General features: G+C 35.4%; 1 protein-coding gene across 10 annotated transcripts in view; it reads right to left on the minus strand.

The window, feature by feature from the left end:
* Nucleotides 1–24,343, minus strand: part of WRN (WRN RecQ like helicase) — a 145,720-nt gene that overhangs the window by 53,755 nt on the left and 67,622 nt on the right. For all 10 annotated transcript variants that reach the window (XM_032288275.1, XM_032288279.1, XM_032288278.1 and 7 more), the window contains 4 exons: nt 21,174–21,256; nt 16,991–17,097; nt 7,565–7,752; nt 2,913–3,087 (listed from right to left, as the gene is read on the minus strand). In XM_032288275.1, coding sequence (XP_032144166.1) covers nt 2,913–3,087; nt 7,565–7,752; nt 16,991–17,097; nt 21,174–21,256 — 553 coding nt within the window. The remainder of the gene's footprint in view (nt 1–2,912; nt 3,088–7,564; nt 7,753–16,990; nt 17,098–21,173; nt 21,257–24,343) is intronic.

The following is a 24,343-nucleotide window of genomic DNA, read 5'->3' on the forward strand; positions in this document are numbered from 1 at the left end:
GATAGGTAAGAAAAAAGGACAGTAAAGAATGTGAAAGAGAGCTAAACTTTCATCTTTTGGATAGATAATGCCTACATCTGACACACAAACAAAAAATTAAGTAGGAGCCATTTAAGTAAATTATAGCAAGATATAGTGGTAAGCATCAAAAGAATCAGCTAAAAAGGTTGGGAGTGGAAGACAGAAGTGAGGAAGACATGAGGCCTTGAAGCTTTTCACTGTAAGCACAGTAGACCTATTTGCATGCCATTTAATAAAGAAAGATTACATGCTAAGATGGGCCAGGAATATGAATGAAAGAAAAAAGGAAAGAAAAGAAAGGAGGGAGGAAAGGAGGAAAATGCTGAGTAAGTAAAAGAAAGTCTGAGAAAGGTGAGAAAAAGTAAATTTAGAAATGAGTATCATACTAAGTAAAAGCTTTGGCTGAGTAAGACTCAGCAATTTTGCTATATTTAAGAGTGAATAAGCAATACAATAATAATTCTAATTTTCATTATATGATATTATTTTTAGGTGAGATCAACCTATTTTACAGACATGATATTCAAACTATCCTTATAAACTCTCAGGTGTAAAGATATTTTATCAAATAATTCATTCACAACATCATTCCTAAAAGGAAAGGATTCAGGCATCGTGAAATAGGAAATGAAATACAAAAAGATACAAAACTAAAAGTGAGAATTAAAAGTAAAAATGCCTATCTACATGCAAATGTGGTTGGATCTGGTTATAAAAATAAGAAATAAAAGTATACTTTTTCTAAAATTATAAAAGAAAATCTAAGATTCTAAGCATCACTCAGTCTAAGACATTAAGAGCTACAGATTTCACCTCCATTTTTAGACCCACACTAAGGTACGTATCAACTGTAAAAACACAGCAAAGGGAATATCTAGAATTCTATATATTATGCACTCAGTAGATATTCAATTCTCAGTAGCAAATAATCAACTGCAAGGGCACCTGGCTATTCTATGTAGATGATGAAACATATTTTCATCATCTTCAGAAAGTGTCTGAGAACTTTCAATGCAAATATGAAGCTTGTGAATTCTTTATAATTTCAAAGAAGGAGTACATCGGGCCAGCTGTCAGATCAAACAGAATATATGATATCAACCTAGGGAGAAAAAAACAATATCAACTTTTTAATTTTTGTAATGTGGATAAGAATTTGTGACATCTTGCCATAGAAAGGGAGAATAGAGTAACACATACATGTGTATACTCTTCCAGAAATTAGGTGTAATTAATGATCATTGTGACGTTTCCTAAGCCATATTTCAAAGCATTAATGGTGTCATGAAGCTGTGTATTGGCAGGAAAATCAGGTGCATCCAATAAAGTCTCTTGTCACAATGTAATTCAAATCAAGTTTGTATTCTTTCATGTTTTGGGAGATGTTTTACTTTAAATGAATAATCACTAATACATTAAGACAGAAGAAATTGAAGATTGATTATTAAGGGCAGTAGCAGCTAATGAATTTTATTTGACAATATTGAAGAGACTGGAACAACAGAACAAAAATATAAACACTGAAGAATTTGGACAAAATTTCTATTCTAAACAGCTGTGAATAGTATTCCTATCTTTGGAAAGAAGGAAAAGAGAAACCAGATGCTTTCAGGCAGGTATGCATTACAGCATGACTATGTGTAGTGAACTTTCTAGAGAGTGAATATGAATATACTTAAGATAAGCTTTTGAACAACATTAGCTGAGGTTGGGTAACAACTTGGTATCAGAAGGAGAGATGGATAGAGAGGAAATGGATGACCAGTGGGACAGAAAATGTCACAGCTGAAGTTAAATTCCTAACTTCAGAGGAGGGCTGTTCCCTGGGCTTATAGTGACAGAGTGTGGATTTCATGCTGACAGTGTCAAGTTGTTGACCTAAATCTACTTATGTGCCTTGAACTTAAATCCTTCCAAATATTCTCTATGATAGCCACTGAGCCAGTCCAATCAGAACAGGAATGTCAACTGTAGAATTTCACAATAACTCCCATCGATACCCCTTCCCTTCTTCAGTTTCTCTTCTTCAAATCAATCCAACTTATTGCCACCAGTCTACTGTTTCTATAATCCTATTATCTTGTTCAAAAACACAGAGTAATATATCATGATGGTTTTCAAATGATCCTGCCGCACTCCAAGGATTGTAAGACCCCAACAGGGACTGTCCTCAAGGTCTGGAGGCTCTTGGACCTCCTTTTCCCTCACATCAACTTCAGCCAGAGTTATTCTACTTTAATCTATTTTACCTATTACATAAAATTTTATTTAAACTAAAAATTCTAAGGCTAAAGTATACAGGGAAAACTACAGGTGTATGACACCAAGCCCAGACTGCTTCTTTGCAAGTTTTAAAGCCATCTATAACCTGGCCAACCAACCCATTCAACTGTCCTCCCAAGTCTCTTACAGTTCCACCCTGCCTCTTTGTCCATACTTTGTGCCATTCCTACCCCACATTCTCGTTCCCTCCAACCATTCCAAACCAGTCACAATTTCCTGAACCCAGTATACACTCTCATAAAGTATCTCTGTACCTGCTAGTCCTTCCTGTAATTCTAAACCAATTTTTTTCCCTCATCACCTACTGGCCTGGCATACTTGAACAACTTTTCTTTACATATTCGGACTCCAATTGCATTTTCCCGGATGGACCATCCCCATTGCACAATTACCTCGACAGAACTAGTGCTCCCTCCTTTGTGCACCTAAGCACTAGGGACAGGCTGCTGTTTATACTAATCTGCAAGTTTGTTCTCCCACATTTATCAGAGGGACTGCTTTTTGTTCAACACAAAGAAAGTATTCAATAAAGATCTGGAAAATAAACATTTGAGATATACCTATTTCCACTATAAGCAACAGAGAGCAATGATGACTGATCCTCATACCTGAATTTCATCTCTCAAAAACCTATGATGAGTGTTTGTCCTTTTAATATAACTCATGCCCGCGTGGTATGTTTCACAGGATAGTTTCAGTTTCCTAAGTTCAGCTGTAACTTGTTCTGTCATTTTTCTGGAAGGGCAATAGATGATTGTTGGACCTTCAAATTCCCAGCGGGTACTAAAGAAAAAGAAGAATAAAAGAACAAATGTATATACTGTATATATGCTTCAGATCAGTTTTGGTTTTATCTTATTTCATTTTTCCTTTCTATTTTCTTTTCTTTTTTTTGTTTTTTTTTTGAGACGGAGTTTCGCTCTTGTTACCCAGGCTGGAGTGCAATGGCGCGATCTCGGCTCACCGCAACCTCCGCCTCCCGGGTTCAGGCAATTCTCCTGCCCCAGCCTCCTGAGTAGCTGGGATTACAGGCACACGCCACCATGCCCAGCTAATTTTTTGTATTTTTAGTAGAGACGGGGTTTCACCATGTTGACCAGGATGGTCTTGATCTCTTGACCTCGTGATCCACCCGCCTCGGCCTCCCACAGTGCTGGGATTACAGGCTTGAGCCACCGCGCCCGGCCTTTCCTTTCTATTTTCTAAACAAAAGACTAAAGGAAGAAAGCCTATCAAAAATAATGATATATTTAAGTGCATGAAAATTTAAAACATTATGGAGAATCAAATGTGCAAATAAATTGTGTGAAATCCCCAAAACTCAGTTTTGACTGTTTTGGTTCAAATTAAAGCTAAAGCTAGAAACATATTTATTTGTTTTAACCAAAACCTTGATAAAAACTTATAAACAAAAGATAAAAATACTTTGGGGAATGCAAGGAGCCAGATTAACAATTAGTCTGGTGAGGGTTTACATGGGATTATGTATAAAATTTGTTACACTTATTCTTATTCTCTTTTACGATAATAAAGAAGAGTTTCTAAATGTTTACTAAAGCAAGAGCTTTCTTATAATATTGAAAGATTGCTTTTACAGTTCCAAGAAGTATTTACTAGTAATCTTGAGACTGAATGTTTTAGAAAACATCTATTAGAATGTCTGTTGCAAAAACTTGTGCTTCTTTATTAAAAGTGTAAACAATTTCCGTAGAAGTATAAACAATTTCCATGTACTATTTCCACAGAACATTTTACTTAATGTCTAAAAATATTCATTTACATAAATACATTCATTTATGCTGCAATATAAAAATATATATACTATTTTAGATTTAGGAAAAGTTATTTAATTTTAAATGCATATAACCTTTGATCAATTTCAAGTTTAGGATTCTAATTACAAAAATATTTGCTTATCAGCCAAAAGAGAAATGTAAACAAATATTCACAGCAAAACTATAACAGTAAAAAGTCATCTAAATGTTCATTACATACATTGATACTATGAGATATTAAGCAAATGCTTAAAAATTAGACATTAAAAAAATTATAAAACCTTTAAAGACTATGGCAAAAGCCACCTAAAACTTAAGCAGAGGAAAAAAGGCAGTAATTTCACTGTAAGAGTCATACTGAATAATCTGGTCAAAGCTATTTTTGACAGCAACCAAATGGGCTTCAATATCAAAAATTCACAGTAAACTACTTAATGGAGTGAAAAAACATACAAGGTTTTTTTTAGTGTATAAAAATCTTATTTTAAGGCAGGGTATGGTGGCTTATGCCTGTATTCCCAGCACTTTGGGAAGCCAAGTCAGGCCGATCACCTGAGGTCAGGAGTTTGAGACCAGCCTGGCCAAGATGGTGAAACCACACCTCCACTAAAAATATAAAAATTAGCAGAGCATAGTGGTGTGCACCTGTAATCCCAGTTAGCAAGGAGGCTGAGGCAGGAGAATCACTGCAACCCAGGAGGCAGAGGCTGCAGTGAACTGAGATCACACCACAGCACTCAAGCCTGGGCATACAGCAAGACTCCGTCCAGAAAAAAAAAATCTTATTTTAAAAACACGTTTTCAAAGAAGAAAAAACTACTCATCAAAACCTGGATATTGTAATATCCTATATATTAAGGCTTTAATTTAAGAAAACACAATATATGGAAAGATAGTAAAGATAGTTTAAATGAAAAAAATTTGCAGAAATAATGGATATAGTATGCAACTATTTCTGTACCAACTTAACAACAACAAAAAACCACAAGTGTACATCTGCAGAGTTGTAGAGTCAGAGAAAAGAAGTCTATATAACTAAATGCCAAAATACCAACACTGACCACAACTGAGGAATGGAATTGAAAAATTAGAGCCCTTTTCAATCTATAAGCATCAGTGCTGTTCAAATTGATATTGACCATGTATCACCCTTTTTTAAAAAAGGTGGAAATATATAAAAATTTGAACTTATGTAACAGATAAATCAAAAGAGTAAAAATTCCTATTACAAGAGGAGTCATTACTATGCCAAGTGATTTGCTAAAGACTGTTCTTTCTTCTTAATTTTCAGAGGGGGGGAAATTCTAATCTAATCTAATTAACCACTAGATTACATAAGAGAGGTTTGTCTATCTCATTTAAATGTATATGAATATATTATAATTAAGACTTTAACAAAATAAGGTTAGTTTAAGAAACACCTTAGCTCAAAGGATTTAAAAAAAATGTGAATACTGAGGCCAGGTGCAGTGGCTCACACCTGTAATCCCAGCACTTTGGGTGGTCAAGGCGGGCAGATCATGAGGTTAAGAGATCAAGACCACCCTGGCCAGCATGGTAAAACCCTGTCTCTCCTAAAAGTACAAAAATTAGCTAGGCATGGTGGTGTGTGCCTGTAGTTCCAGCCACTCAGTAAGCTGAGTCAGGAGAATCGTTTGAACCCGGGAGTTGGGGGTTGCAGTGAGCCAAGATCATGCCACTGCACTCCAGCCTGGTAAGAGAGTGAGACTGACTCTGTCAAAAAAAAAATAATAATAAAATAAAATAAAATAAAATTTAATACTGATAAACAAAGGAATTCGGCAGAATTAAAGGGAAGAAGATGGAACTAAAGGGCAATGATGCTCTAAAGCCTTAATTAGCCTCCACCTCACTGCTCATTAAGAGGAAAATTTTTGTTCACCTAAGATCTGCAGAAAGCATTCTGACTCTCAACGGTTTCCTGCTATTGTTAAGTCTTCTTAGAGGATTAAAAATGGGTACAAAAATCTTTCCTGATCTGCTTTAAAAAAAAAATCATATTAAATATCAAGATCTTTGATAATGCTGAATGTTACACTGAGTCTGGTCTTTATTCCCTAGTAAAGAGTTCCAGAAAAGGATTCCAGAATTAAGTATGTGTTTTCAGACGATAATTTTTAAACTGTGCACAGAAAGTAACAAGGAGCACTGGGGAGGGAGGATATCTGTTGGGGAAATTATAATAGCCAGGACTAAAAAGCAACAAGTACCTCAATTAGCAGAGTCAACATGAAAAACAGTGAGAAAGAAACATTTGCATAGGATATTTTAAGACGACCACAATGTCAGAAAAACAGAAGGACAATATTATACACAAAAAAGGCAAACTGCTTTAAAACGGAAAGTGCTGCTGGACGCAGTGGCTCATGCCTGTAATCCCAGTGCTTTGAGAGGCTGACGCAGGTGGATCATGAGGTCAGGAGTTTGAGACCAGACTGGCCACCATGGTGAAACCTCATCTCTACTAAGAAATACAAAATTAGCCGGGCGTGGTGGCACACGCCTGTAATTTCAGCTATGGAGGCTGAGGCAGAATAGCTTGAACCCAGGGGGCAGAGGTTGCAGTGAGCCAGGATCGCGCTACTGCACTCCAGCCTGGGTGACAAAGTGACACACCCTCTCAAAAAATAAAATGAAATAAAAATTATAAACTTTTCACTATGCAGATATCAGAAAGTAAAGCTCAACAAAACTTCTTAACATATATTATATATATATATATATATATTATATATATTATGCCTTTAAACAAAATAAACAGAAAAAAAGTACTAATGACAGTTTCCTCATCAGTAAAATGAAAATAATATGTAACTTACTGAGCAGTTATAAGGATTAAATTAGATCACTTATATAAAGTGCCTATGACAGTCTCTGAAACACAATACAGGCTCCAATGTGTTTGTAGGATAACTTTCCTAAGCTTCTTAAGACTGAAGTTAAGTAATTAGTAAACCAGACATAATTCAGATGAAAGAGTCATTTTATGTTTGCTTGTTTACTTGTCAATCATTAAGAGTATATGTCCTAGCCAGGCATGGTGGTGTGAGCCTGTAGTTCCAGCTAGTTGGGAGGCTGAAAAGAGGACTGCTTGAGCCCAGGAGTTTGAGGCTGCTGTAGGTTGTAATTACATCACTGCACTCCAGCCTGACAACAGCGAGACCTTGTCTCTATAAATAAATTAATAAAATTTAAAAAAATAAAAATACATAATATATGCTCTGTTTAAGCAACAGAATGGGGTATTAAACTATCAGAAGAATTAGTTTCTGCTTTTAAAAATAGACTATTCTCAATCACTGAATTGATTATATAACATCATGCTTGACTTGAACCAAAACTAGGTGGAATTTGAAATGTTAAATATGCATTAGAAGGAAATCATAAGTAACATAAAATACCTAAGTTGTTAAAAAAAGAAAAAGGAAATCATTACCAAAATTCATCAACCATCAAATCCTTACTTTGTTTTTCTGACAAGAAATGGCTTCAGATCCTGAAGGATATTCCCTGTTTTTCGTCCAACTTCTAAATACAGGTTTGGTCGATCAAAACCAGTACAGGTGATCTGAGGATTTTTCAGATTTAAGCAAGATACAATGTCTTGCCGGATTGAAGAACTTGCAGTAGCAGTAACGGCAACAATTGGAACCTGAATGAAGTAAAACTGATATTTAAAAAAGGAGAGAGCTCATTCATTCCCGATTATGTCTACTGCTTTCTTACAAAAAGACTGGTAAGACATCGGTCAGAGGTACAATGTCAAAGACGCAAATGTAAAGTTTTTTTGTAAAGAAAAAATCTCGGTACAAACTTGTTTTTCATCCTTCTGGATACAATATTTATTTTTTAAAAATCAGGAATCATTTAAATAAAACACTAAATCCACAAGGTTTCCAAATGCAATTTACCTTGTATTATTAAATTAAGCCTACATGTTAGCTATCTACTTCTCCATTTATTATTTTTCAACATTTATTACATTTGAAATAGTGCTGATATAAGCAGGGGGTATATTATGCCTTATATTTGATTCATATATGATTCACAAATGATAAACACTTCAATTCACAGAAAATCTAACTATGTAAAACAATTAAGTCTTTTTTTTTTTTTTTTGGCCTCCTGTTAAATATATAGGTTTACAGGTTTCACAAATCTAGAAGCAAAGCTAGAATGACCCAGATAACCTCTCTTCAGTTGTACTGAGATAATCAATAACATACTATATATAGAAAACATGTATAAATAAAACATGTATTATTAATTGACTGTTAGCAAGGACTTCTTGACTGAATTGGCAGACAGAGCAGGAGACTCAGCAGTTACCAGGATACACATGAGTATGTCATCTTCCAGAAATTCTAAGGTATGGTAACAATATGCCTCTCCAAAATCTAGATTTCATATTTTTGTCCTGATTATTATAGAAAGTTACACTTAACTATAGTATTAATTTATAATCACAAAAAATGGACTGTCTTAAAGTTGTTTCTGAATTGTCAGCTGTTCCATCATCAATAATATAACTTTCTTAAAAATATTCTTTTTGGCTCATGACAAATACAAGAAACAATATTCTCATAAAATAGCTCTTCAGATGATCTGTATCTATTTTACAAACAAACTATAGCAATTATCTTGTATATAAGTGGAAATTTATGTGCAATTTACCAATTTGCAAAGAAGAAATCATAGAGCATGACTCAAAATTAAAACAAAATCAATTTATTAAAAATTATAAACTACTTTTACAATCATTGTAACTTTACTGAATTACAAATTATCTCCAAACTGAAGTTTTTTTTAAAAAATCAAATTTTTTTCAAATCAAAAAAATTAAATCAAAACTAATGTGACTAGGTGATGCACATCATTTTTGCATTTTGTGAAACTATGTTAAAAGACAACCCCAAAATTAATTTCATTGATTTTTGGCTTACAATCAGATTGTTCTCTGAATTTATAGTGCCTGCCTAGAAACTTAAGAGATGAACAACCTAATCTATAAAGAGACTGGTTTCTCTAATCAAGCCCTAACATGGGTGTACCTCTGTTAATACACAGGTACTAACAAATATAAAGCTGAGAATAAGGGAAGTTTAAAAAGCAGAAGTTCTTAGAATATGCACATTCTGAAACTCACAATAAAGCATTTTCACCAGTTTAAGTGTTTTAGTCAAATAATTTATCTAAATGCCCTAATGAAATACTTGTTTAACTGCATATTACAAACAGTGTTTTTCAGGATACAGTCCATAAGAAAAGAAGGTTGGGTTTGTTTCTAAGCAATATGATGTCTAAGTGGACAGGTAATATATTTATGAAAATATGGAAGTATGCGTGAAACATGACACATCTTTAAGAAGTTAACAGAAAAACTAGGCAAAAGAATGGCACTATAGTGGAAAAAAATCTGTCTTGGAATTGGATTGGTTGAGTCGAAATCTCGTTTTTGCCACTTACTAGATGTGAGATTTTAAGCTCTTAAGCTTTGGTTTCCTCATCTATAAAATGGCTACAATAACAGTGCCAATCTCCATAAAGTTATGAAGATCAAATGAGATAAAACATGTAAAGTGCTGAACATAATGCATGAAATATAGTAAGAACTCAAAAAGTTTCAACTATTTCAAATATTGTAATTGCAATAATTGAAAAGAACTCTATATAAGAACTCCAGAGACCTGAGTACTACTCCCAGATTTGCAACTGACATTTGCAAGGACTCAGTTTTTTCAGCCCAAAAAATGAGATGGAGAGGGCTATATGATCTGTTAGACCCTTCCAACTTAAAAATTCCTATCTTGCTACCAGAAATTCCCTATCCCAGCAATCTGGTAACAGTGAAAATCACTATAAATTTACTCTTTTGCCTCAACATCCTAGAAAGTTACAGCTAAGAATGTTGCTTATGCAATTAGAAAATAAAGTAACAAAATATACTAAAAATTAATGATAAATTTCCACTACAGCAATGAATCGAACCTTTTCTCTTATAAATATGTGGTATTTTTATAACATTTAATATAAACTAGAGTGAAGCTTAAAAACAACACACAGGCAGGCTATGAGAAGGGTGAAAATACATCCTCGTTTGCTGGAACATTCCCAGTTCATGCCTGCAGTCACGGCATAATTATCAATAGCTTGAACTCTTTAATTTTCAGAAGCAAACTGCTTTGGGTAAGAAATTATACTGCCACTTACTTCTTAACTCACAAATGTATTCTTTAAGTTGGCAGGTCTTAATTTCTTTTTTAACAGGCATCAAGTTTTGCTAAATCAAACAACCAAATATAAATTAATCTTATGACTATAAATTTAGGAAGATCTTAAACATATACTTCAATGGTATAGTGCCCACAGATTGAGAAAATTATAAGTATTCCACCTGCTTCTAAATACAGGTCATGTGGCTAATTCTAACTTTGTACTCCATAACATCACACATACTTCATTCATTCATTAACTCATTCCAAATAGTTATTGAGTACCTACTATGTGTTAATCTTTGTGATAGGTACTGGGGAGAAAGTGGTGGAAAACCCCCACATGCCTCATAGATTTCACAGTTCCTCTAACTTGAAATGTAAAGAACTTTAAGACTGATGCAAAGCTTTCTGCCTGGCTGTTCTGTCTTAAGACTCACTTTGTCTGATTCCCTCCAAATAGGAGTCTTTGTGCCAAACAGCTTAGTGATCTCTGCTGTTTTAGAACTTACTGAAATAATATAGTACGAAACATTCTAGGTTTATAGCTGTTGTCCTAGTATAACTGGAATCAGAAGGAGAAAAAAAGCACCAAGAGCAGTGAGAAAAAATGATAGTACTATAACCACCAGGTGGCATGTCACACCACTTAGCTAATAAAGAGGGTTCTTGAAAACACCAGGGAAAAAGGTTTTCTCAGCCATTGCTCAGCTAACACCCTCCCTACACTGGAGGCTCAACAGAAGGAATGTGCTTTAATCCTCTCAAGAAATGAAAATGATCCAATGACGTCATGGCCAGACATAATAAAAGATTTAATTCAAACTAAAAAATATTTAAGAACTGTATAAAATATTTAAAACCCCTTTAACACAATCATTCTAGAATCAAAGGCCTAGGAAAGGATTACAGAAAGTAATCTTCCTAGTTTCCAAAAGCTTACTTTAAACCATTTTAAATTAATGGAAATCAGTCCTCCAGGTGTACTGTGCCTAGTGACTTTCACCATAGAAATCCCTTCTATCCTATTACATGTACTACTGACACTGTTCATCTTTTTGTATTATTTGTACCAATTCATAATACCGTTTTCTGTTTGGTACTGTTACTCCTACTTTTATAGGTATGAATCTAAACTCCTTTACTGAACTATGAGCTAAGGGCAGAAACTATGTTTTATGCCTCTTTCAAATCATTTGCTTTAGAAATTAGCATGATGTCATATGGTGTAGCTACTTATGGCCCAACTCTATAGTGCTCACTGCCTGTTCTGGAAAGTCACTTTACTGATTCTCAGTCTTCCCATCAGAATTCATTCATTCATTCTTTCACCCCGTTATATATTGAGCACCTCCTATGAGCCAAGTATTGTTGTACATTTTATAAACCAAACCATCAAAACCTCCTCCCTACAAAGAATACTCTAGGGAAGGACTCAGAAAATTAACAAAATATAACACAGTAAGTTAAACAGTGATAGCGCTATTTGTAAAACAGCAAAGGTTTATGAGGAATGTTGAATGATGGGGGAGTGGGAACTAATTTGATATTTTAAATAACGCGGCTCAGACAGCCTAAATGCAAAACAACTGAGGGAATTAGGGGAAAACATCCTATCGATAATGTGGGGGAAACATATTCAGGGAGAGGAAGCAGCAGGAGCAAAGCCCAGACGCTGGAGCATGCCTGGATGTCCAAAGAACAACAAGGAGGGTGGTGTGGCTGAATCCGGTGAACAAGGAGACAGGGAGTAGAGCAGGACATCAGAGAAAACGGAAGGTCAGTTCACATAAGGCTTGGTAATACATAGTAAGGACTTTTGCCTTTATTTAGAGTGAAATGGCATACTGCTAGATGATTCTGTGCAAAAGGCATGATCTATCTGACTTCTATTTTTAAAGTATCACTCTGGATGCTATGTATGTTGAAACAGAATGAAGGATGGGCAAAGTGAAAGCAGGAGGCTCTAAGGATATGGTGGCTTGTACCAGAGGAATGGCAGGGATCAAGAGAGAAGTAATCTAATTCTGCATATATTCTGAAGAACTCATGAGATTTCCTTACTATTTAAATATACAGTGGGGTGTGAGAAAAAGAGGAAAACTGAGGAAAATTCCAAAATTTTGGCCAATGAAGTTGCTACGAACAAGATGGAGAAAAGTGACGAAAGAGCAGATCTGGAGTGCTATGCAGAGGTCAGTTAGGAAGAGGTTAAGTTTGAGATGCCCATTGGTCATCTCAGCAGAGGCATGTTGAGTGGTTATATAAATGTGTGCCTGTATGTACACAAATATATGTACATATATTCTATTAAATGGCTAAAATGAAAAAATCGTGACAACACCAAATGCTGGCAAAGAGGCAAAAAACTGGATCACTCATATATTGCTGGTGTCAGTCTATGATGGAGATACAAATTTGGGAATTCTCAGTATAGAAATGGTACTTAAAATTGTAGGACAGCCATGGTGGCTCACATCTTTAATCCCAGCACTTTGGGAGGCCAAGGCAAGGTGGATCACCTGAGGTCAGGAGTTCGAGACCAGCCTGGCCAACATGGTGAAACCCTGTTTCTACTAAAAATACAAAAATTAGCCAGGCATGGTGGTACACACCTGTAATCCCAGTTACTGAGGAGGCTGAGGCAGGAGAATCACTTAAACCCAGGAGGTAGAGGTTGCAGTGAGCTGAGATCACACCACTGTACTCCAGCCTGGACAACAAGAATGAAACTCCGTCTCAAAAAATAAAATAAAACTGTATGTTGGGTGAAATCACCAAGGGAATGAGTTCAAAGGTAGGTCCAAAGACTATAAGGTTCCTGGAAGGCCAACATTAAAAGGGCAAAGAGATGAGAAGAAACAAATAGGAGGCTGAGAATAAAGAGACAGTAAGGAAACAAGAAATCCAGGAGTGTATGCTGTCCTATGTGACTACTGAAGAAATATTTCAAGTAGTATGAAGATTTTAATAGCTACCTTGTTGAACCATGATACAAAAATCTGACCCAAGGCAAGCCACATCATTGGAGTTCAATTCACACAGTTTGATTTTCCCTCAGTATAAACTTGCTAACTTTTTTTGTTTGTTCATTCTAATATCTGCTCCAACCAAATCTCTGTGAGATAAGCTAAAAAAAGGAACTATTTCTGAGATGCTTCTCAATTTGCTATCTATAAGCAAGATTAATGAGCAATGAAATTGAACTAGACAATCTACCAAAAGAATAACAAACAATTTCTAATACAGTTTACTCACACAACTGTGAAATCCTGGGCTCAGAGGCCACCGCTGCCTCACTTCTACCAAGAAAACTTAAACATAAGCCGACTTTATTTATTCATTCAAAATTAAAATAACAGACTAGGGAACCCAGAAATAGACCCACACAAATGCAACCAAACGACTTTCAACAAAGGGGCAAACAATGCAATAGGGGAAGGACAGTCTATTCAATAAGGGGTCTGCAGCAATTTAACATCTATTGGGAAAACAATGAACCTTGACCTAAACCTCACACTTTATACAAAATTTAACTCAAAATGCATCACAGACCTAAAGCATAAAGCTGTAACAATTTTAGGAAAGAACCACAGGAGAAAATCTTCAGGATCCAGGTAGGGCTAGATGAAGAACACAATCCATCAAAGAAGAAATAAAAAATTGGATTTCACTAAAATTTAAAATATTTACTCTAAGAAAGACATGGTAAAAAGAATGAAATGACAAGCTACAAAGTAAAAAATATTTGAAACCACATATCTGACCAAGGACTCATATCTACAATGTATTTTTTAAACTCTTAAAACTCAACAGAAAAAGCCAAGCACTCCAATTATATGAGGAATTTCACCAGAAGCAAATTAGCATATGAAAAGACATTCAACATCATCAGCCATGAGAGAAATGCAAATTAAAAGCGAGATACCACTCAACACCTATCAAAATGGCTAAAATAAAACACAGTTGCAGCAACAAACAGTGGCAAGGATGACAAATCATTCACACACTGCTGATAGGATGCAAAATGGAACAGCCACTTTGGAAAAGCAGCTTGGCAATTCCTTAAAAACTAAAAATATACTGCTGGACATTTATCCCAGAGAAATGAAAACTTTTATATTTTCAAGTTGTTTAACCATTCACCTATTGAAGAATCTCTGAGATATACACAAATGTTCATAGCACCTTTATTCATAATAACCAAAAACTGGAAAGCAACCCAAAAGTTCTTCAACAGGTGAATAGCTAAACTGTGGTACCGCTGTACCATGGAATACTCTGTAATAAAAAACAGACTTCCAAAATACAGTCATGTAGTACTTAATGGCACTTCAGTTAATGATGGACCACGGATAGAACAGTGGTCCCATAAGATTATAATGGAGCTGAAAAATTCCTATCACCAAGTGATGTCATAGCCGTCATGTCCTAGCACAAGGCACTGCTCATCTTTGTGGTGATGCTAGTGTCAATAAACCTACTGCACTGCTAGTCATTAAAAAGTATTGCACATACAATCATATACAGTATACAACTCGATGAATGAGGATAAACAAGTATGTTCCTGGTTTACGTATTTACTATACCCTTTTCCATTATTTTAGAGTATACTCCTTCTACATATTTATTTTTTAAAGTTAACTGTAAAACAGCCTCAGGCCAGTCCTTCAGGAGGTATCTGGGAGAAGGCATTATCATAGATGACAGCTCCATGCACTTCCAGCGAGACAAGATGTGGAGCAACACTGATGATTCTGACCCTGCAGGTCTAGGCTGATGTGTGTGTTTGTATTTCAATTTTTAACAAAAAAGTTTAAAAAAATTTTTTTCAATTTAAAATAAAGGCTTATGGAATACATTAATCAAGGAAGAAAAAATGTTTGTACAGCTGTACAATGTGCTTATGCTTTAAGCTAAGTGTTATTACAAGAGTCCAAACTCAAAAGTTTTTTAGGGTTTATGAAGTAAAGTTACAGTAAGCTAAGATTAATTTATTATTGAAGAAAGAAAATTTTTAAAGAAATATTTAAAATAAATTTAGCGTAGCCTAAGTTATACTTATAAAGTCTACAACGTGTACAGCAACGTCCTAGGCCTTCACACTCACTCACCACTCACTCAGTCACCTGGAGCAACTTCGCGGCCTACAAGCTCCATTCGCAGGAAGCACCCTATATACCATCTTTTATCTTTTATACTGTATTTTTACTGTACCTTTTTCTACATTAGATATGTTTAGATACACAAATACCACTGTATTACAATTTCTTGGAGTATTTATTACAGTAACATACTATACAGATTTACAGCCTAGGAGCAATAGACTCTACCATATAGCCTAGGTGTGCAGTAAGCTTTATCATCCAGGTGTGTCTAAGTACATGTTCAGACAAAGATGAAATGTCCTATACACACATTTCTCAGAACATAGCCCAGTTGTTAAGCAACATATGATCACATACAACTTGGATGGGTCTCAAGGTAATTATGTTGAGTGGAAAAAACTAATTCCAAAAGTTGACAAATTGCACGACTCCATGAATATAACATTCTTAAAACAAAACTTTAGAGATAGAGACCAGATTTGTGGTTACCAGTAGCTAGGGCTAGGGGTGGGAATAACAGCTCCGGGGAGCTTTGCGGTAAGGGTACATTTGGTATTCTGACTTGCAGTGGTAGTTACACAAATGTACATGAGATTAAACTGTACAGAACAATACATATACATACAAAAGAGTACTTACATAGGACCTCTCTTCTTGTGAATCTACAATTTTCAAAATAAAAAATAAACAGCACTAGTATTGTGGGTTTTTAAACCATTCATGTAAATATGCCATTCATGTAGAATATTCTGTAAAAATTTGCTTTTTTTTTTTTTTTTCAGATGGAGTTTCACTTTTGTCGCCCAGGCCGAAGTGCAGTGGCACAATCTCAGCTCACTGCAACCTCCGCCTCCTGGGTTCAAGCGATTCTCCTGCCTCAGCCTCCTGAGTAGCTGCGATTGCAGGCACCTGCGACCATGCCCAGTTAATTTTTGTATTTTTAGCAGAGATGGGGTTTCACCATGTTGACCAGCTGGTCTTGAACTCCTGACCTCAGGTGATCCACCTGCCTCAGCCTCCCAAAGTGTTGGGATTACAGGCGTGAGCCAGCACGCCCAGCCAAAATTTGCTATTTTTTATAATTAGGGAAGAAAGAGAAATTCTAATACTGAAAGCCTTAATAAAAATATCCGTAGAATACTTCAAATTTTAGGTTTTCAATGTGATACAAGAAGGGGTAACTGGGCTTTCACAGCATCCTAGAGTAAAAGGACATATGGATGAAAGATCACTGAGAAGGCATTAGGATAAATATGGCTCACAGCCTGTTTTGTTATGGCTCACCAGTGAAAAATGTAACCCTTTACATTTTTAGAGGGTTACTAACACAGAAAGGAATATGTGATAAAGACTACATGTGGCCTACAAAGCTGGAAATATTCATTATCTGCTCTTTTCAGAAAAGGTTTGTCAAGCCTTGTTCTACTATATTCCTCAATGGATTATATGCCAGCTTTAGAATTTAATAATAAAACAATTCTCTTTTTACATTATCCATTTCCTCTTTTATAGAGAAGTCTTCAGCTTTTTGACCACTCCCTTTCGGGACATTAGACTTGGCAAAGCTTACCAATGGGAGTGCCGTCTTTAGGGAGCCCAACTTCCTAAAGGAATCTCTAAAATCATGCCCCCACTCAGAAATACAGTGAGCCTCATCCACAGCAATCAGTGTGATACCTATAAGAAAAGAAAAACACATAATGGAAAAGATAAAGTTCAAAAGGAAAAAATAAACTCATAAACTCATTTACATCTCCAAAGGAGATGTAATAACCAAAATCAAAGTATTTGGTTCCTATAAAAACATAAGCATAAATACCATCATATTAACACCAAAAATCATTATTGGGAATAGGGAGAGGGGAGATATATGAATAAAAGCCTTAAGAATTTTAAAAGGAAATATTTATGTATTAATCCAAATAACACATTTATTGGATCTCAGCTTTCATAACTATTCCTTGGAGAGATGCTTACTGTGACTTTGTCCCCAAAACTATCATTCATGAACCACCTGCATTTCTCTTTGGTAATACTTTAAATTTTATCTCCTGTGTTAGCTATTAAAAGAGATAAAAAGGGTCAGCATATTTCTACTGAAATTAACTGCATCGCCATCTATGATTGATCACATATCATATTGCAGAGAGTCCTCCGAAATGCCAGGCTAGGGCACAGGAGGACAGCCACATTTTCTCATGTAAAATGATATGGGAAGAACTAAACCACATGATGTACAAAGGAGGTAAGAAGAAATGTAAATTGTTCTTTCTTCCTCTAGTAGCTTCTCTCCCCTGCCCCCACACCAGACACACACACTGAAAAGGAATCAATAGTGTGTTATAATGCATGTCAGAAAAGGATTTTATTGTAAAATCATCCATTAAAATGTCTTCAGATTTTTCAAAGTAGTAACAGTCGTAACAGTCATGCTTTTGCCCTCAATTAACAAATTGATACATAAGAATAATTTTTTCCTTCAATGAGCATGATCATTCTTTGATACTTCTCTGAGCATTAATAATGTTTGGACACTAGGAGGAAGATGATTGAAAAGCTCTAAAGTCAGACTGCCCAGATGCAACACCTGGCTCCACCACCCGCCGTGTATATTACCTTAAGCAAGTTACTTTCCAAGTCTCAGTCCTCTCACAAGTAAAATGTGGATAATAGTAGTATCTAGCATTTTCTAGACGCTCAAAAGGTTATATTCAACCATTCACATAAAATGCTAAAATAGGGCCTGGCTCACATAAAATGCTAAAATAGGGCCTGGCACACACAAAAACAGGGTCAATTTTAAAAATACTAATACTACTACTATGGTTAATAAATGTTCGCTATTATCTAAATACTTTTCTAGGAATAAAGAGACTAATAAAATACAATCCATGACCTGAGGAGTTCCCAATTCTAAAAGAGGAGACAGATGTGCAAATAAACAATTACAATTCATTGAGATTACAAGCTACAACAGTCCTAAGAGAGTATGGAGGAGAAAGAAAGTCAAAAACAAACAAACAAAAAACCTACTAAGCATGGACGCAAAGTCAGTTATTTGTATCAGAATTCTCTGGCTGGAAAAAATTCAGTATTATCACTATAATTATTTGGGCTTTAGAAACTAAATCTGAGTGACTGATTTTCTCTTTCTCTCTCTCTTTCTTTCCTTCTTTCTTATTCCTTCCTTCCTTTTTTCTCTCTTTCTTTTGTAACTGGGACTACAACAGGTACCACGCTCAGCTCATTTTTTAATTTTTTTTTTTTTAAGAGATAGGGTCTCACTGTGTTGCCCAAGCTGATCTCGAACTCCTGAGTTTAAACAATACTCCTACTTCAGCCCAGATTTTAAAGTAAATTAGGTTAAAAACAGAGAGGATGGTCTCTTTTATTTTAAAACTTTCCTTTGTTTTAAAAGCTTTAGTTACAGGTTTGACAAACTAGCTTTTAATGGAGCTAAACCTTGTCCCTCGAAATCAATTTAGAAAGCTGTTGCCAACATTCACTTAAGTTAAAAGTTTGGTTGGTAAGGAGCCTCTCTATAAAATTATGTTTGCTGTTTCTGTTAAAAATCCAGGCTACTTAAGTAATTTAACATTTACCTAAAAATGAGGAATCTGATTAGCTAAATGTCAGACTGCTGTACAAATAACATCCTGCATATATTCATTTTTGCAAGCATTGTACAATTTCCTGCAACAAAAGGCAAAGGAAAATATTTCAAAAATAATTTTTACTTAATTTATCCCTTTTTATTCAACACTGAGTCAACCAGAGAACATTTTCATCCATCAAAAGCAAAGTATGCTGCTCTAATTATTGCAGTGTTCATAATTCATCCATTACAAAAAAATAAAAATAGGGAGTTTTAACTACTTGTCAAAAGTATTAAGTATTTGCTTAAATACTTCCGCTTATTATTCATTTAACACTATCGCAGAAACAAAGCAAATAGTAAAAACGTACCCAAATCACTATGGACATAGACCCTAGCTTTTGCAATACAACCCATGAAACTTACATATGGGGTAGTTATGCTTAATCCAAAGTGAAATATTCACAAGAACTTCATATAATCTAATAGGAAATATATCAAATTCATTGTTCATTAAAGGTAAAAAATACACTATGTCAATAAAGGAGTTTAAGAGCTCATGAATGTACTCATTGCTAATATATTTAATGAAATGCTCATTGCTGCCCTCATTCTTTTTTTTTTTTTTTTTTTTTGAGGTGAAGTCTTGCTCTGTTGCCCAGGCTGGAGTGCAGTGGCGTGATCTCAGTTCATTGCAACCTCTGCCTCCTGGGTTCAAGTGATTCTCCTGCCTCACAGCCTCCCAAGTAGCTAGGACTACCAGCACGCACCACCACACCTGGCTAATTTTTTGTATTTTTTAGGAAAGACAGGGTTTCACCATGCTAGCCAAGATGGTCTCAATCTCCTGACCTCATGATTCACCCACCTCAGCCTCCCAAAGTGCTAGGATTACAGGCATGAGCCATCACCCCAGCGCTGCCCTCATTCTTTTTTAATACATACTAAAAGATGTAAGTTTGTTTTCATTCTATTGTTAGAAAAATTATCAAATGCTTTCTGACAGTTATATGAAAGTAATCATTAAATGGATGTTGCAATTTGAAAGCCTAACCTATCTGGAATTATTTCAATATATAATTATACAAAAAGATCATATGATACTGACAAACCAAATTTGGTTAGGTTGACTGAAGGTGTGAAATAGGGGCATTTGCAATAGAAGCCATGACTGCAATTCTCGGAGAGTTGTGCTTAACCACCAAGAAGAAAAAAAAAATTTTTTTCTTGGGGCATGGTCTCACTCTGTTGCCCAGGGTGGAGTGCAGCAGCCTGATCTCGGCTCACCACAGCCTCTATCTGCCAAGCCCAATCAATCTTCCTACCTCAGCCTCCCAAGTAGCTGGGACTACAGGCATGCACCACCAGGCTCGGCCAATTTTTTTAAAAAATTATTTGTAGAGACAAGGTCTCATTACACTGAGGCTTAAAATATTTTTAAGTACAAAAAAAAAAAAAGCACTATCACTTTTGACTAATTCTTCATTTACACTTTCTAGGAAATAAACTCTGACTTATCTAAGTTTGTTATTTTGTGTAATAAATTATACTATCTATCGGCAAACAATCAAAGGTACTGTGGTTTCCAACCCTAGCTATACATCAGAATCACCTGTGAAAAGCCACCAATGCCAGGTGCCGCCCCCAGGCCTGCTAAATCAGAATTTCCAAGGTTGGGGGTTAGTTACTTACTTTTTTTTTTAAGTTTGAAAAGTGATTCTTATGAACAAGGAAGATAGAAAATCACTACATTGACTTAATTTAGTTACTGAACATGAAAAACAAATAAATTAAAATTTCATAGAACCTAGGATTCAACATTCATTCAACAATATGTTTAAGTGCCAAGCACTGCACTGGGGAAATATAAATTTTAAAAAGTGTTATTTTTCCCTTGAAAAGTTTATAGCCTAGCAGAAGAAAACAGATATATAAACAGGTAGTTATGATAACAGAGTCTATTTTCTATAGCAAAAGGAATTATAGAATACCATGGGATAAGATAGGTGAAACACCAAGTTGGACAGTCAAGAGATTTCCTGGAGGTAATAATGTTTGAAATAAACTTTAACAGAAGTGTAATCCAGTGTTCATCCATAGATTTAACCTTAAAGATTAACTCAGCAAGTATTTACAGAGCTCCTTCTTAATCACTTACCAATATCAGCCTCAAGTTGCTGGAGTAGGCTCAAGTTGCCTGAACAGTATTCTGGAGTTATATATACAATCCGATATTTGCCTCTGTAAAAACAAACAAAAGAAAAAAAAAAAACAGGAAAGGAAACATATTAACAATAAAGAAAATAATCATCTCAAGGAATTACAACTTAAAATCAAAATATCTGATGGATTTTTTTTTCTTGAAATAATATTTTATGTCACAAAAATCTAATAGTGCTACATCTATGCATGTGTATAGACAATATTCACATATATTTGTTCTCTGATTTCTCTTCTATGCATCAAAATTGAAAGTGGCAATGCCTATCAGGGAGTATTTAGCACTAAAGTGACACTGGAAGCCAGGCTCTGATGTCCAGCAGTCTAGCTAGGAAACTAAAGTTATTGGGTTCAGTGGTCAAACCTATGATAAACCTTTCACGGTATTTATCAGTCTGCCTGCACACCACCCTCCTTCTTGAGAACTACAACCCACTATCCCTGCTTTCCTACATTCATGTTTATTCTACATATTCTGCTGTCTTGACTAAAACAGATTGGGCCAAACACTGTGTTAAAGTCAAGCCAATTAATCGCTGTCCTGAAATCTGGAGGTTTGATGAAACAACCAGTTTCTGAAAGTGGCAGGACCTGCAACACGTTTTTTTAAAAAGAAGAGTTACGAAGCAACCATCTTCTATTTTGTGACTAGAAAAGCAGAGAATGCTTATCTCTTCAGAGAGAAAATTTAGGAAGACTCACTAAAGACTACAGGTAAAAAGAAAGCCCTATTGTATTTTGCAAACCCAATTCTACTCTCTTCCTAAGGGCTGGCTAATTTCTCTTAAGTGGGATCTATGAGACATTCCTTTATCCTTAATATAAAATTCAACATACACTTATGCTAACTTGAGTTAATTTCTATTCTGGGTAGACAGAATCCTAATTAAGACAATGTTTGTAATAAGCCTCAAGTCTGGAGCAAAATATTTACGAGTCTGTTCTCCATTCTATGAAATGAAGACCTAGATCAAGTCAAATGTAATGAAACTTAATTTTCTATAAGGAAAGACTCTAAAATCATTCACCTATCCATTCAACAGATATTTAAGTGTCTACTGTATGCTAGGCATTGTGCTTTCACAAGGAATTAATTAGGAACAACACAGATATGCCTTTACCTTTATACAATTAATAATGTATTCTAATTAACATAGGAAAGAGTATAAAGAATAAGCTCTGATGTCAAACTGTCCAGTTCTACTTCTTACAAGGTAAGTGATCTTGGCCAAGTTACTTTAGCGTACCCAGTTTCTTTGGTATAAAACAGTGACAATCAGAAACAAGACAGCTAATTGTTTAGCTATCTAGATACAAGGTAAACTCAATCAAAATCCCAGCAGGCATTTTGGTTGAAAAGGTGATGCTAAAATACTACAGAAATACAAAGGACCTAAAATAGCCAAAACAACGTTGAAAGAAAAGAATAACGCTAGAGGACACGCACCACCTGATTCCCAGGTTTCTTATAAAGCTACAGTAATCAAGACAGAAAAAATAGATCCACAAAACACAGAATAGAGAGTGCAGCAGTAGACCCAAATATATGTAGTCAATTTATTTTTGACAAAGGTACAAAGTCAATTCAGTGTAAAAGCATAGTCTTTTTTAAAAATGGAGCTGGAACAATAGGTAAAAAATACATAAACTATTATCAATACCTCATACAACAGACAACATTTACTAAAAGTGAATCACAAATTTAAATGTAAAACTTAAAATTATAAAACTTTTAGGAGAAAACATAAAAGCAAATATTTGTGACCTTGGGTCAAAACACTAAAAGCAAAATCCCTAAGAAACAAATCGACAAACTGGACTTTATCAAAATGAAAATCTGCTGCTCTTCAAAAGAACTGTGGAAAGTATGTAAAGTCATAAACTAGGAGAAAATGTTTGCAAAGCATACATCAAATAAATAATGTATATTCAGAATATAGAAATGACTATCAAAACTCAGTAAGGAAAAAAAGAATAGGGAAAAGATTTGAACAGACACTGCCTCAAAGAAAATATACAGATGGCCATTAAGTGTATGAAAAATTACTCAATATAATTTGTCATTAGGGAAAAGCATGACATTATGAGATACTATTGGAATGCCTTAAAGATCGGCCAGACTAAGTGATGGCAAAGATGGAGAAGAAATGGACCTTTCATACACTGCTGGTGGGAATACACCATGATATAATCACTCTCAAAAGCTTGATTTGTTTTGTTTTGCTTTGTTTTGTTTTTGAGATGGAGTTTCGCTCTTGTTGCCCAGGCTGTAGTGCAATGGTGCAATCTCAGCTCAACGCAACCTCTGCCTCCCAGGTAGCTTGATAGTTTTTTAAACAAAGAACCAGCATATAGCCCAGCAATTCTACTCTTAGGCATATACACAAAAGCATTGAAAATACATGCTCAACAAAAATTGGTATACAGATGTTCATAGCGCCATTATTCAAAACAGCCAAAAAGGAAACAACCCAAATGTCCATCACCGATGAATGATTTTTTAAAATATGTATGCCCATAAAATGGAATATTATTTATTCAGTCATAAAAAAAGACTGATTCAAGTACTGATAGCATCATGCTAAATGGAAGAAGCCCGACACAAAAGGCCATAGACTGTATGAGTTCATTTATAGAAATATCCGGAATAGGCAAATCACAGAGAATGAAAGAGTAGTGGCTGGAAGTAGCTAAAACAGAGACAGTAGGCCAGGCAGAGTGGCTCATACCTGTAATCCCAGCATTTTCGGAGGCTGAGGTGGGAAAATTTCTTGAGCCCAGGAGGTTAAGAACAACCTGGGCAACACAGTGAAATCTCATCTATTAAAACTAAAACAAATTAGCCAGGTGTGGTACCATGTGTCTACAGTCCCAGCTACTCAGGAAGCTGAGGTGAGAGAATCGATTGAGCCCAGGAAATCGAGGCTGCAGTAAACAGTGATCATACCAGTGCACTCTAGCTTGGTTGACAGAGGGAGACCCCGTCAAGAAAAAAGAAAAGAGAAAAGAGAAAAGAGGGGAGGGAAAGGGAGGAGAGGGAAGGGAAAGGGAGGGGAGGGGAGGAAAGGGAAAGGGAGGGGAGGGGAGGAAAGAAAAGGAAAAGGAAAA

This window comes from Sapajus apella, unplaced genomic scaffold (assembly GCF_009761245.1).
Source record: "Sapajus apella isolate SASKATOON/1434 unplaced genomic scaffold, GSC_monkey_1.0 scaffold21, whole genome shotgun sequence".
NCBI classification, from domain to species: Eukaryota; Metazoa; Chordata; class Mammalia; order Primates; family Cebidae; genus Sapajus; species Sapajus apella.